General features: G+C 36.9%; 1 protein-coding gene across 2 annotated transcripts in view; it reads left to right on the forward strand.

Annotated features, from left to right (window-relative positions):
• Positions 1 to 18,271, forward strand: part of EIF5B (eukaryotic translation initiation factor 5B) — a 69,397-nt gene that overhangs the window by 38,557 nt on the left and 12,569 nt on the right. Inside the window, exons 10-14 of one of the 2 annotated variants that reach the window (XM_082642673.1) lie at positions 394 to 680; positions 10,913 to 11,020; positions 11,199 to 11,309; positions 13,728 to 13,795; positions 14,357 to 14,498. In XM_082642673.1, the coding sequence (XP_082498799.1) occupies positions 394 to 680; positions 10,913 to 11,020; positions 11,199 to 11,309; positions 13,728 to 13,795; positions 14,357 to 14,498 (716 nt within the window). The remainder of the gene's footprint in view (positions 1 to 393; positions 681 to 10,912; positions 11,021 to 11,198; positions 11,310 to 13,727; positions 13,796 to 14,356; positions 14,499 to 18,271) is intronic. The other variant, XM_082642674.1, reaches the window with a different exon arrangement.

Below are 18,271 nucleotides of genomic sequence, written 5' to 3' on the forward strand. Positions count from 1 at the left end.
TGTAGACAGACACTTTGCATTTATGATGTATGAAAACATTAATTTGGAATTAATGCTGTATTAAAATGTTACTCCCTGGGCTTCCCTGGTGGCGCAGTGGTTGAGAGTCCACCTGCCGATGCAGGGGACACGGGTTCGTGCCCCGGTCCAGGAAGATCCCACGTGCCACGGAGCGGCTGGACCCGTGAGCCATGGCCGCTGAGCCCGCGTGTCCGGAGCCTGTGCTCCACAACGGGAGAGGCCACAACAGTGAGAGGCCCGCGTACCGAAAAAAAAAAAAAAGTTACTCCCTTATTTAGTACATGTTCAGTATTATTTTTCCTTTAAGGTCTCTATCTTGATAGAAATCTCATTTTTAACTTTCATTTATTTCAAAATCTCTTTTCCTGAAAGTAGGAAACACGGTGCATATAGAAGTAAAAGAAAACCCTGAAGAGGAAGAGGAGGAAGAGGAGGAGGAGGAGGATGACGAAGAGAGTGAAGAAGAAGAGGAAGAAGAAGGAGACAGTGAGGGCAGTGAAGGCGACGAAGAAGATGAAAAGGTGTCGGATGAGAAGGATGTGGGGAAAACATTAGATAAAAAGCCAAGTAAAGAAGTGAGCTCAGAATCTGAGTATGACTCTGATGATGATCGAACTAAAGAAGAACTGGCTTACGACAAAGCAAAACGGAGGATCGAGGTATTGATTTTTCCTCTTCTCTTTCCTCCTTTCCTCCCCACTCCTCTGTGAACTTAGAACTATACAACTAAAAGCTTTTACCGAGGAACACTTTTAAAAATACAGTCTCGGAGTGGTATCTTTGTCCAGTTTTTGTGGAGACATAATAGGTCTTTAACAGTGGTCTAACCCAAGGATCTCACTCTTACCTAAGACAGAATGGTGACTGCTTCATCATTTTTTTTTTCCTCCAAATTTTAATGTGCTCTTTGAGTGCCGGTTTATTGGTATACAGAGGTATTCTGAGCTTATGCTCTCTAGTTGAGTTTTTGCCTTATGTATTTAGGTTAGTCATTCTGAGGCATCTGATCCCTTTAGTTGTTTAAATCTGGTGGGCTAATGAGGCTTCTGTCAATATTTAGTTAAGTTCACATACCTAGCCGGCTTACTGTTCGGCCTGCTTAATGAGGTAGACTTCTACTACTACTTCTACTAGGCTTCAAGAGAAAGTTTTCTTTAGTTATGTCAGCTTAGCATAAATAATACACTAAAAACTACTTTAGTTCGCTTTGAGGATGCTAAACTATTTTAAAGCTAAAAACTGTTCTTAGCTTTCCTTTTCTTAATCTTTTCATATGTAATTCTAGTTTTTAATCTTTGTTTTAATACCTATATATCAGTATTTGCCTTTTCCTTCTGTAAAGTCTAGATAGGAATAGATTTTCTGAATCTCTAAAGGACTAACAAAGTCTATCATTGTAAACTGGGGTTTCTCAACCCCAGCACTGTTGACATTTTTGGGCTGAATAATTCTCTGCTGCAGGGGACTGTCCTCTTCATTTTAGGATGTTGAGCAGTATCTCTGGCCTCCTCCCACTAGATCCCCTCCCTTCTCCTGCACATGTCTCTGCTTCTTCCCCACAGCGTCTACTCAGGCCAACTCCCTTGTATACCTATGTGTAAGAGAGACAGTTTGTGTACTGTGTTTGATGATTTAAAAACAAACAGAATGGGTGCAATCAGAAAGTAAAAGTTCCCCCATTATCTCACTCCCCAGTAAGATAACAAGAACTACCCTTGTTAATGAATCTGTTTATGAGCCTCATGTTAAAAAAAATTCATTAAAAATTAGATAATAAATTTTGTGGATGCATATTTTTTTCCACGTAACAATATGCTATGGGCCTCTTTAGCTCAACAGTTTTTAAACAGCTTGGTTGAGATATGATTTATGTACCATAAAATTGACCCATTTTAAGTGTACAGTTCAGTGACATTTTGTAAATTTACAGAGTTGTAAATCACCATCACCACAACTCAACTTTAGAATATTTTCCTCACCCCAGACAAATTCCTTGTGCCAGTTTGCAGTCATTCCCCATTCCTAGCCCCATGCAACTACTAATCTGTTTTTCTGTTTCTAGAGAGCTGTCTTCTCTGGAAACTTCATTATAAATGCAATCATATAGTATGTAGTCTTTTGTGTCTGGCTTATTTCACTTAAGCCTATTCACCTGTGTTGTTGCTCTGTCAGTACTTTGTTCCTTTTTACTGACAAATAGTGTTTTGTTCTACAAATATACCACATTTTATTACTGTCCGTTCACCAGTTGAAAGACATTTGAGTTTCCACTTTTTTGGCTATTATGAGTAGTACAATTATAAACATTCTCATATGAGTCTTTGCATGGAAACATGTTTTTATTTCTTTTGGATATGTTCCTAGGAGTGAAATTGCTGAATCATATGGTAAATTTGTGTTTAACTTTTTCAGAAACTACTAAACTATTTTTCAGAGTGGCTCTGCAACTGAAGATTTTTATTAGTTGAGGGTTCTAGTTTCTCTACATCCTCACTAATACTTGTTACTGTCTGCTTTTCCATTATAACTGTTCTAAAGAATGTGAAGTAGTATACCTTATTGCCGTTTATTTATTTATTTTTTATTTTTTATTTTTTTTTGCGGTATGCGGGCCTCTCACTGTTGTGGCCTCTCCCGTTGCGGAGCACAGGCTCTGGACGCGCAGGCTCAGCGGCCACGGCTCACGGGCCCAGCTGCTCCGTGGCATGTGGGATCTTCCCGGACCAGGGCATGAGCCGGTGTCCCCTGCATCGGCAGGCGGACTCTCAACCACTGCGCCACCAGGGAAGCCCTTATTGCAGTTTTAATTTGCATTTCCATGATGTTGAACATTTCTTCGTATGTTTATTGGCCATCTCTATAATCTTCATTGTTGAAACATCTATTCAAATTTTTGTCCATTGTTAAATTTTGGAATTTGTCTTTTTATTATTGAGTTGTAAGAGTTCCTTTCATTTTTTAATAGTTTCTTTTGAAGTGCATAAATTTTTAATTTTGGTAACATCCAGTTTATTACATTTTTCTTTTACTAGAGCATGCTTCTGGTGTTATATTGAAGAAATCTTTGCCTAACCCAAGATCATGAATATTTTGCCCTGTGTTTTCTTCTTAAAAATTTATACTTTTTGTTCTTGTATCTTTAACTCTATGTTAAGATAATTTTTTTGTATGGTGTGATGTAAGGGACTAACATCATTTTTTAATGAATTTAACCAGCATCATTTGTTTAAAAGACTACTTTTCCCCCATTGTATTGCCTTGTCATTTTTGACAAATCAAGTGATCATAAATGTGAGAGTTTATTTTTCGACTTTTGAGTTCTGTTCATTCATTTGTATATCTGTTCTTACGTCAGTACCATACTGTTTTCGATTACTATAGTTTTACGGTAAGTTTTGAAATTGGGAAATGTAAGTCTTCCAACATTATTCTTTTCCAGATAGTTTTGACTATCCTAGGTCACTTGCTTTTCCATACAGATTTTAGGGTCAGCAGTTTCTGCAAAAAGTCTACTCAGACTTTGATAGAGATTGCATTGAATCTGTAGATCAGTTTTATGGAGAATTACCATCTTATTAATATTAAATCTTCCAATCCATGGAAATAGGCTGTCTCTCCATTTATTTATATCTCTTAAAATTTCATCCAGCAGTGTTTTGTAGTTTTCAGAGTATAGGATTATTTATGATTCTTTTGTTAAATTTATTGCCAAGTATATTTATTGTTTTTGATGCTCTTGTGAATGGAGTCACTTTATTTAATCTTCCATTGTTAGTATAAAGATGCAGTTGATTTTATAGATTGATCTTGTATCCTGCAACTGTACTGAAATTTTTTTTTTTTTTTTTTTTTTTTTTTTTTTTTTTTTTTTGCGGTATGCGGGCCTCTCACTGTTGTGGCCTCTCCCGTTGCGGAGCACAGGCTCCGGATGCGCAGGCCCAGCGGCCATGGCTCACGGGCCCAGCCGCTCCGCGGCATATGGGATCCTCCCAGACCGGGGCACGAACCCGTATCCCCTGCATCGGCAGGCGGACTCTCAACCACTGCGCCACCAGGGAGGCCCTGTACTGAAATTTTTTTATTCCAGTAAGTTTTCATGGATTGCTTAGGACTTTCTATAATCAGTGTCATGTCATCTATCAAAGACAATTTAATTCTTCCTTTCCAATCTTACTGCTGCATATTTCTCTTTTTTTGCCCTTTTTCCCTGGCTAGACCAATACATTGTTGAATAGAAGTGGTAAGAACAGACATACTTGCCTTGTTCCCAGTATTTGGGGGGGAAATGTTCAGATTTTCACCATTAACTATGATATTAGCAGTGGGTTTTTCACAGATGTCCTTTGTCAGTTTGATGAAATTCCCTTCTTTTCCTAGTTTGTGGTGAGTTTCTGTTGGTGAGTGGATGATAGATGCTTTTTGTATATTTATTGAGATGGGTTTTTCCCTTTTTGTATTAATATATGATGTATTATGTTAATTGGTATTCAACCAACCTTGCATTCCTGGAATAAATCCCACTTGATCATAGTATATAATCCTCTTTTTTTTTTTTTTTTTTTTTTGGCGGTACGCAGGCCTCTCACTGTTGTGGCCTCTCCTGTTGCGGAGCACAGGCTCTGGACGCGCAGGCCCAGTGGCCATGGCTCATGGGCCTAGCCGCTCTGCGGCATGTGGGATCTTCCCGGACCGGGGCACGAACCCGTGTCCCCTGCATCGGCAGGGGGACTCTCAACCACTGCGCCACCAGGGAAGCCCTATAATCCTCTTTATATGGTACTGGATGTTGTTTGTAATATTTTGTTGAGGAATTTGTGATCTATACCTATGAGGATATGGATCAGTAACTTTCTTATCTTAAGATGTGTTTCTCTGGCTTTGATTTCAGATTAATATTAACCTCGTAGGATTAGTTGGGAAGTGTTCCATCCTTCTCTACTTTCTGCAAGAGTTTGTGAAGGATTATATTATTTCCTGTTTTTTTTTCTTTTCTTTTTTTTTTTTTACAACTTTATTGGAGTATTCATCAATATAGCATTTTTGGGGGGAGGATTTTAAAATTACTAATTCAGTTTATTGTCATTTTCTTTTTCATCTTGAGTCATTATCAGTAATTTTTGAGTTTCTAATTATTGTTTTTCATCTAAGTTGTGAGCATAACGTTGTTCATAACATCCTTTTACAGTCCTTTAAGTTTCTGTAAGGTCAGTAGTGGTGTGTCTTTTGATTCTAATTTTGGTGATCTTTGTCTCCTCTTTTTTTTTTTTTTATTGGTCTGTCTGGCTAAAGGTTTTCCATGTTATTGAGCATCTCAAACCAACTTTTGGTTTCATTGATTTTTCTTTATTTTTGTTTGTTCTCTTTTTAGTTGATTTTTTATTCTGTTCTTTATTATTTTCTTTTTAGTTTGGGTTTAGCTTCCTCTTCTTTTGCTAATTTCTTAAGGTGACAACTTAGATAATTGATTTGAGACCATTCTTTTTTTCTCCACATCATATAGGCATTTACAATTACAGATTTCCCTCTAAGGTACTGCTTTAGCTGCATCCCACAAATTTTGACTTTTTTTGGTTTTCATTCAACTCAGATTTTCTAATCTCACTTTTACTATTCTTTGATCATGCATTATTTAGAAGTGTATTGTTATAATTTACAAATATTTGTGGATTTTCCTTATTTTCCTTCTGTTAATTCTAAATTCTGACCATTGTGGTCAGAGAACATACTTTGTATAGTTTCTGTCATTTTAAAATAATTGACCTGTTTTATCTTCTAGCATATGGTCTCTTCTGGAGAATGTTTCTTGTGTACTTAGGAAGCATGTGGATTCTGCTGTTGGTGGGTCTGGTGTTAGTTAGGTTGGTTTTGTTGATACTTCTGTTCAAATTTTCTATACATTTGCTCATTTTATGTATAGTTTTTCTATCCATTATTGAGAGTGGGCTATTGAAGTTCCCAAATTCATTGTTGAATTTTATTTCTCCCCTCAATATTTTCAGTTTTTTCTTTATATATTTTGGGTCTCTGTTAGGTTTGTATGTGGTTATACTTGTTATATCTTCTTGAGGATACAGATATGTCTCTCTTGTCTCTAATAACATTTTTTGTCTATTATTAATATAGCCATGAATCTCTCTTATAGTTATCATTTGCATGGTATGTCTTTTTCAGTCTTAATGCTTTCAGTTTATGTCTGTGTCTTTGACTCTAAAGTGTCTCTTGCTGACAGCATGTGCTTTAATCTTGCTATTTTATCCAGTCACACCATGTGCCTTTAAGAGCATTTAATTGATTCACATTTAAAGTTATTATGGGGAATTCCCCACTGGTCCAGTGGTTAGGGCTCTGCACTTTCACTACTGAGGGCCTGGGTTAAATCCCTGGTTGGGGGACTAAGATCCCACAAGCCACTTGGTGTGGAAAAAAAAAAAAAAGAAAAGGAAAAAAAAAGAAAGTTGTCATAGATGTGATGGAATTTTCTTCTCTCATTTTGCTATTTGTATTCTACATATTGTATGTCTCTCGGGTCTTTCTCTTTTTTTGCGGTACGTGGGCCTCTCACTGTTGCGGCCTCTCCCATTGCGGAGCACAGGCTCCGGACGCACAGGCTCAGCGGCTGTGGTTCACGGGCCCAGTCACTCCGCAGCATGTGGGATCTTCCTGGACCGGGGCATGAACCCGTGTCCCCTGCATCGGCAGGCAGACTCTCAACCACTGCGCCACCAGGGAAGCCGTCTTTCTCTTTTTTTAAGTTATTTTCTTCATGGTTACTCTAGGCATTACAATATGTATCTTAACTTATTATTTTCTATTATTAGTAGCTTAATTCTAGTTTAAAAAAGATTTTGTTCCAATATAGATCCATTTCTTCTTCCTTTATGCTGTTATTGTTACGTATATTATGTTTATAAATGTTACAAACCCAATAAAACAGTGGTGCTATTAATGTCTTATTTGATCTTATATCTTTTAAAGGAATTCAGAGAAGAAAGGAGAAAAATATATTGATAGTCTTTAATATTAGCCTAAATATTAACGTTTCTAGTATTCCTTATTTCTTCCTATGAATTTGAGTTTCTGCTGGTGTCATTTCTTTGCTACAGTATAGCTCCAGTGCTTCCCTCGCCTTGCCTTGGTTCTGTCTTTGTAATATTTGTTACATCTTTATCTGTTATAAGATCAAGCATACAACTTTAGAATTATTTTTGAAGTTATCTTTTAAATCAGCCTCTAAGAGAAGAAAATAGAAAAAGGTAATTTTTACTGTCTTTTATATTTACCTGTATAATCATCTTTTACCGTCACCCTTTTTTTCTTCATGTGGCTTTTAGTTACCATCTGGTATCATTTCATTTCATCCTGATAAACTTTCTGTGATATTTCTCATCATGCTAACCTTCTAGCAGTGAATTCTCTTAGTCTTTTTAAGTATGGGAATTCTTTATTTTACCTTCATTTTTAAAGATAATATTGCTACATGCAGAATTCTTGCATGACAATTTTTTTCTCTTGTTTAGTCCTTTGAATATGTTACTTCATTGCCTCTGGCCTCCATTGCTTATGATTAAAATTAAGCTGTTACTCTTATTTGGGTTCCCTTCTACACAGTGAGTGATTTTTCTCTTGCTGTCAAGATTTTCTTTTTGATCTTGGCTTTTATCAATTTAACTAGGGTGTGTCTTGGTATGGCTATCTTTGTATTTATCCTACTTGGAGTTTATTGAGTTTTTTAGATGTGTAGATTGATGTTTTTTTTATCAAATTCTGAACATTTTCTGCCATTATTTCTTCAGATATTCTTTCTGCCTATTTCTCTGTCTCCTCTCCTTCTGGAACTCCACTGGTGTACTTGAGGGTATCCTGCAGATCTCTCAGGGCTCTGTCCATTTTTCTTCATTCCTGTTTAATTTCTATTAATCTATCTTTAAGTTCTTTGGTTCTTTCTTCTGCCAGGTTATAGCTACTGTTGAGCCCCTTCAGTGAATTTTTAAATTTGTTACTGAACTTTTTAACTCCAAAATGTTCAAGTTTTTTTTTTTAATAATAATTTTTTTGTATTTATTGATGTCCTCTTTTGATGAGTCATCATCACACTTTTCTTTCAACATGGTTCCCTGTTTTTGAGTCTTTGTCTGATAAGTCCAAAATCTGGGTCTCTCAGAGGTAGTTTCTGTTGACCACTCTGAATTCTGTTGGCTCTTACAAATGTGGTAGTTTGGGTTTTTTTTTTTTTTTATTTGCCTAGTGAATCAGGTGGACTAATTCTGTATGTCTTTGGCTTCTATTGTATGCAACTGCTGATGCCTCTTCTCAGTTTTGTTTTCTTTGTTTTTGTTTGTTTTCATTTTTTAAGTTCTTGTTTTTATTTTTAAGCCTGGCTTCCTAGGGCTTGCCCTGGGTCAGTGTCTTAGTGTCAGCTGTGGTTTGTCAGTGGCTGTGCTCAAACACTTAGTAAGTCAGTAAGTCAGTAAGTCAGTAAGGCTTTCACCATTTGCCAGTGGATCTGGTAGTTTTCTAGTCCCCAGTGGTTTTCACAAGGCCTCTCATTGAGCCAGGAATGAGTAACTCACCAAGGACCTCTTTGGTCTCTTCTGACAACCTTGTATGGGGCACAGCCTTCTGGACCACCAGAGATTAGTAGTATCTTATCAAAGCCTGGTTTGTCGGTCTTGTTCCACAGACCTCCCTGTTAAATGTCTGACTGCTCTTCCTGGTTATCTCTTGTCTCACCAGTATCAAGACCTTAGTCTAGTTGTGATTTTAGTTTTATCTCTTTGTTTGCCATTGGGGTCACTCCTGTTTTGTCAGTGCCCTACGGTGTGAAATCCCCTGTCCCTCTCTCATACCACTTCTGCCCCATGGAGCTGTGGGAGTGAGAGGAGTGTGATGAGCAACTCCAGTCTGAAACTCCACAGTTGCTCTTACTGATGGTCAGTGGATTTTCTTGAATTAAATGTTTCTCAATTTATTATATGCTGTTGGCCAATTTCTAGAGTCTTTAAGTGGCTGTTTCGACAGTTTTGTCTAGTTGTATCTTTTCTTTTTAGGGAGAGGACTTGCTGAGCCTCCTCATTCCATCATTTAAGAAGTCCTGCCTCACAACACCTTTTAACAGCTCCATATTGTATTCCATTTTATAGAAGGATCCTAATTTAACTTTGTATCCGTCTGCTTGGGCTGCCACAACAAAATACTGCAAAAATACTGCAGACTGGGAGGCTTAAATGACAGAAATTTATTTTCTGACAGTTCTTGAGGATAGAAGTTCAAGATTCAAGAGCTAGCAGGGCTGTTTTCTGGTGAGGACTCTTTTCCTTACTTGCAGGTGACTACCTTATTACTGAGTCCTGACATGGTCTTTCCCCTGTAAGTGCTGAGAAAGGTTTTTGATTTTCTTTTATAAGGACACCAGCTCTATTGGATTAGGGCCCCACCCTTAGGACCTCATTTAACCTTTCCATTACCTCCTTAAAGGCCTTATCTCCAAATAAGTCACATTGGGGGTTTGGACTTCAGCTTATAAATTTGGAAGAGATACAGTTCAGTCCATAACACACTTCATGGTTCTGAAACCTTGCTATATACTATAATTTTCTGACATTCACCACAGACTTCCTAAGTAAGACTCTCCATTGTGGATAGGATACCTATATGATTCTATGCAACCAGATAGGTATCAGCCCTGGGGTTTTGGAAACACTCATTAAGAAATCCTCCCCTAAAGATTAAGTGGTTACTGATTCTTGCTATTATAAATACCCCAGTGAGCAAACTGTTGTACACCTGCATCTCTGTATACTTGTCATTGCTTCAGAGCAGATACTTAGAGGTAGAATTTCTGAGTCCTGGTCTATATATACTATATTGCCCTCCAGAAAATTTCAGCGTTTCGTCAAGTATGGGAGAGAAAGGCAGTTTTCAGCCATATCAAGTTCTAACTAAGGTCCCGTTTGCTTTTGAGTCGTACATGTTGTGAAGCTGTTGTGTACTACTCTTCGCTAATAAATACTTGTGTTTCACTTTTGACATTCCAAAATGTCTTTTCATTACAGTTTCTATAGAAAGAATCAGTGTCTAGTGGTAGAAATGAAAGAGTTCTTAGAAAAATGATTTTTTAGATGGAAAATAGTGATAGTTCTGTAAATGACATTGCTTCAGACTTTTTGTGGAAGTGTTATTTCATTTGAATGCCAGCTTTACTGTACTTCAAAGGCTGTCATTTTAAAGAGGAACTGCTAGCTTGTGTTTTGTTTGGTTCTCAGAAATCTGAAGTATTTAGAAGTAAATGATACAGTAAATACATTGTAGTTCAAGGACAGGCTTTCTCATGCTTAGTGGTTACTTAGGAAGGTAGGAAGTGTCATTTGGATGTGTTAGGCTGAAGCTTTCAGTAACCATGTCCTAACTGAAAAGACATAGCATTTGTACACTGGATACATTTTTGAAATATATTGCTTTAAAATTTTTAACAATTCTTAAGTTCTAATGAAAGTGTTGGAATGCTAGTGTATACCTCTTTTTATGTAAACCTCCACGTAAGTTAGAGGTTGTACTATATAGTAAGAGTGACAAAATGATCAATTCCTTTTTCTATTCATTATATTCCATTAAATTAACCATGTACAAAAGTGTTCGGAAAGTTTGAGCCAACACTTTACACCATTCTTATTCATAATTAGCAGTGCTGCTCAGAAATCTATTATAAACAGGTGTCTCCTTGTCCAAAGGTTGTAAAGTTCACATTGTAAAATGCATTAACATGTAGTTAAAGCAGCAAAACAACGTGTATGCAGGTTGTGGCATTCCCTTGCAAAGGCAAAATAATTTAAAGGAAGACGGTACTGAGGGTTTGAAATAGTATTTAATTTTGTGTTTTTTTTTTTATTCCTAGAAACGGAGGCTTGAACATAGTAAAAACGTAAATACAGAGAAGCTAAGAGCTCCTGTTATTTGTGTACTTGGACATGTGGACACAGGGAAGACAAAAATTCTAGATAAAGTAAGAAAATGTGTGCATTGATACATAACTTTTTTGAACAAGTGAATGATACCTTATAAAAAGCTAATAGAAACCATAGCACACATGGGCAGTTCTGTTTACAAGTTGCTGTTTTCTTATTGCTTTTGCTTCTTTTTGCATTTTGAAATTTGAATCTGAATCTGCCATCTTATCCCAGCTCCGTCACACGCATGTACAAGATGGTGAGGCAGGTGGTATTACACAGCAAATTGGTGCCACCAATGTTCCTCTTGAAGCTATTAATGAACAAACGAAGATGATTAAAAATGTAAGTACACTGTATTTCATGTGTTTTAATCTCTGACAAAAATTAAGGTATAAATTATTTCAAACACAGAAAGAACAGAATAGTACAACAGACCCATATGCTCACCATTCATAATTAACATACGCCATCTTGCCCTTCAGATCTCTTTTTTAAAGACATAAAACATTAAATGTTGTAGGAGTCCTCCTTCCCTCTTGCTCCAAGAGGCAGTCACTATTATGAAGTGAAGTAATCTCTAAATGTTGATATTCCACTCCCATTATCTGATTACTTCTATAGAGTCCTCATCTACTATTTGGTCATTAAGTGATGGGATGTGGAGGAAAGGCAGAATAAATGCCTGATCCTTCACCTTTATTTACCAGCTCTTAAAATAAAGAGTGATTGGTTTGGTTTGCTATTATATTATTATAAACTCATGGATTTCAACATATTTACTGTGTTTCTTCTTACTTTTTTATTTTTTTTTAATTTTTGGCTGTTGGGTCTTCATGGCTACTCATGGGCTTTCTCTAGTTGCGGCGAGCAGGGGCTACTCTTCGTTGTGGTGCGTGGGCTTCTCATTACGGTGGCTTCTCTTGTGGTGGAGTACAGTCTCTAGGCGCGCGGGCTTCAGTAGTTGTGGCGCACAGTCTCAGAAGTTGTGGCTCGCAGGCTCTAGAGCACAGGCTCAGTAGTTGTGGTGCACGGGTTTAGTTGCTCCATGGCTTGTGGGATCTTCCTGGACCAGGGCTTGAACCTGTGCCCCCTGCATTGGCAGGCAGATTCTTAACCACTGCCCAACCAGGGAAGTCCCTATTTACCGTGTTTTTAATCCATTTCGGTTATTATTGTGCTGAGATAGTTCCATCTTTGCCCAATGATTGGCTTCTGAGTCTTTTTGATACAGTTCTAGCAGTCTTATTTGTGTCTGGTTACATCGTGCTGTCTGGTGTAACACATAGCACATTATTACATGCTGCTATCTCTCTTCATTCCTTATTTAGTCTCAGTTCTGTGTATAGAAAGGGTCTGTGAGCTTATCAGTCAGTTTTTGTTTTGTGTGTTTGAAATTATTTTTTGCAGCTTGTTTTCTGGTAGATTGCTGAAGAAGGAGTAATGGGAATAATATTACTTGAGTTTTTTGAATATTTAAGAGTTACTTTGTGGCCTTCATCCTGGAAAGTTAGTTGGCTACATGTAAAATCCTTGGTTCACATTTTCTTTCCTTAAGTATCTTGACTGTTACTCCAATTTCTTCTCACATAAAGCATTGCAAGTTTGATTACAAGCTGGTTTTCATCCTCGTATAAGTTATGTAGTCTTTCTGCATTGTGCTTTTGGTTGTTCTGGGTCAGTTTTCCAGTTACATGGTGTTCCATTTCAGTATGTAGTTTAAAATCTTTATTTTAGGACAGTTTTCTTGAATTACAGTTTTCTGAATTCGTAATTTAAATTTTATTTTGGTTGTTTCTATCTGTTACTTCTCTGTGCTAGTCACTGGGGAGTTTATAACAGCTTATTCCACCAGTTTCCAGACTCTAAATCTGGTGTTATTTTAGCACATAGTTAAAAAGCATGATTTTTATTAGGGCTGTATGAAAGTTCTCAGGATAACCTTTATATGGCAATTGTAATTATATTGTTTGTATTCCAGGCAGCGAAGTGGAAATAATTACGGTGAACTTTGATCTAAGACCACCAGAATGCAAAATTGAAATGTTTTGCATTTGAATCATTTTGACCTAGATCACTGGATAAGATTTTGGAAAATCATTTGAAGATTGACAAAAGTATAGATAAGCAAAGAAAAAAGTTTTGTGTGTGTATGTGTGAGAGAGATTTGTTGGTCAGTGCTACTCTTGAGATTAAAGGAGGACGTGCATATCTGGCTTGTTGTAATGTTGTTTCCATTCATTTGTTTGCTTTTGTCCAGAAAATCAAGTGTTGAGGATAGTATTTGAATAAAGCAGGGTATGAACTTATTCTTTAATATTTTAAGTTGATGTGGTAAATTTTCTTTAAAACATGCTTTGAGATATTTTTCAGAGTTTAGAATTGCTTTAAAATTGGACCAGATACATTTTCCAAATATGGAGAACCTCTTCTTCTGTGTCAGCTTTTTATAAATAATCACTCTCGGATGACTACTCTGTCATTTGTTACTTACTAATAATCTGTTCAGATTTAGACTACATCATAGTTATATAACTTTACCAAGGGGAATATTTTCTCATTTCAGTTTTTTTTCTGAAAAATTCCTTTTGATATTAATGAAAATATTAACTGTTACGCTTTGCTGGTTGACACACTATTTTAAAACAGTTCATTTGGAAAAGGAAGTGATGTTGAAGTTTTCGTGGCAGAATAATTGTTTTGTAAAGAAGCTTTCATTGTTTTGGCTTTGTTAAGCTCTCCACTTTCCCCCACCTTTTCTAGTTTGATAGAGAGAATGTACGGATTCCAGGCATGCTGATTATTGACACTCCGGGGCATGAGTCTTTCAGGTAAGAATGATTTGTGTCTTTTGTCATCAGGCAAACTGCTTGAAACCATTAAGTCTCAAAGTTCAGTGAGTGAGGAGTTATAACTAGTCACTAGTCTTGGGGTACTGTTTTGAGGTCTGTGGTCCCTGTAACTGCCAATCCTCATCTGCCTCACTGATTTAGTAGTACTTTATTTGGATACTTGTTTTTTGTAGAGAGAAGTCTTTTCCACTTTGAAAGAGCAAATCCTAATACATACCTGGTCTATCTCCTATGAAACCCATTACAGGTGGAATTTTGTCCTGTTACCTCTTGGCCATGTTCCTTAGCGCAAAAAACTTGGTCAGTAAAATTGGCAGAAATAATGGAGTAACTTCTGGAACTAAGTCATTCCAACTGATGTCAATTCACTGTCAGATAAGCATTTGGCAAGTTAAGGGCTAATGGCACTTGAATTTAATGCATGTACTTCATTTTGTTCTTTTTTGTTTAGGTTTTACAAAGAAATTAAAATTTTAAGTTTTTAAAATAAAAGTATTAATTGCAAGATTTCTATTTATGCATCTTTTTCTTTTCCAACAGTAATCTGAGAAACAGAGGAAGCTCTCTTTGTGATATTGCCATTTTAGTTGTTGATATTATGCATGGTTTGGAGCCCCAGACAATTGAATCTATCAACCTTTTGAAATCTAAAAAATGTCCCTTCATTGTTGCACTCAATAAGGTAAGCTCTGCTTCTGAAAAATTAAGTTGTGAACTTATGCTTCTTATTTTTTTGTGGTTAAAAAAATGTAGTATAACTTTCATGTAAGAAAATGCACTTATGCTAAGTGTACAGTTCAATGTATGTTGACAAAATTATATGCACATTTAACCACCATCATTCAGAATATAGACTTACCTCCATATTCCCAGAATGTTCCCTCATGTTCTTTTACAGTCAGTGTGCCCCTTCTGCACCCCCAAACGCACTAGCCTTCTTTCTGCCGCCATAGACTAGTTTTGCCTGTTTTATAATTTCATATTAATGGAATTATACAGTGTATAATCTTTTGAGTCTGGCATTTTTCACTACTCATGTTAATACAGATTTATCCGTGTTGTTGCATAGGTCATAGGTTGTTCCTTTTTATTGTTCAGTAATATTTCATCATCTGGCTAATACATCTTAACACTTGATCCATTTACCTGTTGAAGGATTCTTGGATTGATTACAATTTTAGGTTATTAGTGAAGCAGCTATAAACATTTTTACACAAGTCTTTGTGTAGACGTTTATTTTCCTTTACTTTTAGTAAATATTTAGGAATAGAATTGCTGGGTCATATGGTAGGTATATGTTCAACTTTATGAGAAAATGACACATTTTCCCAAAGAGATTGTACCATTTTACTTTTTTTTTTTTTTTTGCGGTACGTGGGCCTCCCACCGCTGTGGCCTCTTCCGCTGCGGAGCACAGGCTCCGGACACGCAGGCTCAGCGGCCATGGCTCACGAGCCCAGCCTCTCCGCAGCATGTGGGATCTTCCCGGACCAGGGCACGAACCCGCATCCCCCGCATCAGCAGGCGGACTCTCAACCACTGCACCACCGGGGAAGCCCCATTTTACATTTTTTAACCCGCAATTTGGAAGAGTTCCAGTTTCTGCACATTATTGCCAACACTTAACCCTACCTGTAGCCATTCTAATGAGTGTGTAGTGCCAAAGTATACTGGTTTCATTTGCATTCCCATGATGACTAATGGCATCAAACATCTTTTCATGTACTTGTTCCATCTCTCTCTCTCTGTCTCTCTGAAGTATCTATTCAAAATCCTTTGCTCATTTTTATTCGATTGTTAGTTGTCTTAATTCAGTTTTATGAGTTCTTTATATTGTCAGTAGAAGTCCCTTGTCAGTTATGTGTATTGCAGATATATTCTTATAGTCAAGGACTTAGTTTTTCATTTTCTTAATGAGGTTTTTGGAAGAGCAGCAGAAATTTCTAATTTTAGCAAAATCAATTTATGAGAAGTTATTTTTTTTTATAATTTGTCGCTTCTGTTCTATATAAGTAATATTTTCCCACCCCAAGTTCATGAAAAATTTCTCCAGTGTTTCTAGATATTCAACATTTAGATCTATGATGTTTTTAAGTTAGTTTTGTGCATGGTGTAAGGTAGGGTCAAGGTTAACTTTTTTCCAAATGTATATCTACTTCAAAAACCCCTTGTAAAAACATTATTCTTTTCCCCATTGAATTACTTTGCAGTCTTTGTTGAAAATTAATTGACCATGTAGGTACATGTTTGTTCTTAGTATTTCTCTTCTCTTCCATTGACCTATATGTCCATTCTTATGCCACTGCTACCCTGTCTTGATTATTGCAGTTTCATAGTAACGTCGTGAAAGCAGGTGGTGGTTAAGTTCTTCAACTTTTTATTTCTCAAAATTGTTTTGGTTATTTCAGGGTCCTTGAGTTTCCATATAAAGTTTAGAATCAGCTTGTTAGTTTCTTCCTTCTGGGATTTTTATTGGGGTTGTATTTGTAGATGAATTCTGGGAGAATGGACATTTTAACAAAATTGAGTCTTCCAATCAGTGAACATGATGTCTGTCTCTACATTTACTTTACTTTTTCTTGACAATATGCTACAGTTTTATTATCTTGTGACCTTTTAAATTCACTGATTAGACCTAGTAGCTTTTTTAGCTCGTGTGGGAGTTTCTGTATACGTGATTATGTTATCTGCAAATAAAAACTGTTACACTTTTTCCCTTATCTGTATCCTTTATCAATTTATCAATTTATCAATGATTTTCTTCCTTATTGCACTAACTAGACCTAGAACAATGTCGAATAAAAGTGGTGACAGACACCCTTGTTTCTTCTCCGTACTTACCATTAAGTATGATGTCAGATGTAAATGCACTTTATTAAGCTGAGGAATTTCCCTTCTATTCCTAGGTTGTGCTTAGTATTGTTTTTCTTTTAAGTCTGGAATGGTTGTTGATTTTTGTCAGATGCTCATTCTGCACCTCTTGATATGCTTATGTGGCTTTTCTCCTTTATTCAGTAACAGCGTGAACTGCTGTTGCTGTGGGGGTGAGGGGCTTTACTTTTTGTTATCAGGACTTCATTGTTTTTAGAGCACTGTAAGGTTCACAGCAAAACTGAGGGGAAGGTACAGAGATTTCCGGTATACCCCTGTCTTCACACACGCACAATCCCCTCCGTTCCCAGCATCTTCCACCAAAGAGGTGCATTTGTTACAACTGATGAACCTCCTTTGGACGCATCATTATCCCCCAAAGTTCATCGTTTACATTGGGGTTCACTCTTGGTGTTGTATACTCTATGGGTTTGGACAAATCTAGAGGAGACTGACCACTAAGCCTTCTTCACAGCCACAGCTTCACTAGAAGACCTTTGTAAACTGAACCCTTTCTAAGTTTGTCACTTTTTTTTAAAGGAGAGATGACAGTTTTCATTAAGCTCTGATCTGTACCAGTTGCAGAGATCGGGTTGTTTTCTCTCCTTTCTAAGTCATGAATCCTGTTAAATAGCAATAACAAGAATTTACTGAGTGCCTAGTAGGTAATGGGCACTTGGCATGTATTACTTCCAACTATTGTATTAACTTTGGAGAGAGAAGATTTCATGGGTTGCTCTAATTCAGTTTGAGCTTATGAGTTTCCGAGTCTTTTATTATACAATGTGCACACCTAGTAGACCATCTCCTTCCACTTCATTTTGTTAATTTTGTTTCTTCTAGGAGTTTAAGTGTTTGTGTTTAATCCAGTTTCTCTAATTTATGAAGGTCATTTTCGAATCTTCATTTATTTTCTAAAGTTATAGTTACTTTGTTCAAACGCAGACATGTCCTCCCTTAGGAGTTTTCTACAAGCCTATGCTTTTGACCTCTGACTTGAGCGTGGATTTGCCAGTGGTGGGCAAATCTGGATTAAGCAAGCACGGTGACCCTAAGATTGCGGTCTTCGTTGTATCTTGGAAATCTCCATTTGCTCTTCTTTCCTAGAACGTTTCTAGTGAAGATGACGGTCTAACAGGATCTCAGTCTGCTCTTCCTTTGCAGGCACTACCTTAGTCACTTGCTCTTTCTAGTTTCGTTATTGTCTCCAGAGAAACTGCATCCTAGGAGCTCTGAGTTAGCAGAGTGGGACGGTGGTTAAGAGCTTGGCTTCCAGGGTTTGAGTCTTGGGTTCATATCCTGGCTTTGGTACTTCAAACTGTATAAAGAGGGTCCTTAATTAGCCTCTTTTTGCCTGCAAAACAGAGCATTACTGGATTTTTGTAAGAATTAGAGGTGATAAAACATGTCAAGTTTTAAGACTAGTATCTGATCAAAATAAGGGTTCAAAACAGGTTAATTATTATTACCAGGTGGAAAAGCTGTGACATAAATATTTTTATTCTTTCTGTAAATTTGCTATATCCTTATTTGTAAAATTTATATATAGTGAAATGCACGGAACTTAAGTGTGAAATTGAGTTT

Source organism: Mesoplodon mirus (genome assembly GCF_964341445.2).
Source record: "Mesoplodon mirus genome assembly, chromosome: 14".
Lineage (NCBI taxonomy): Eukaryota > Metazoa > Chordata > Mammalia > Artiodactyla > Ziphiidae > Mesoplodon > Mesoplodon mirus.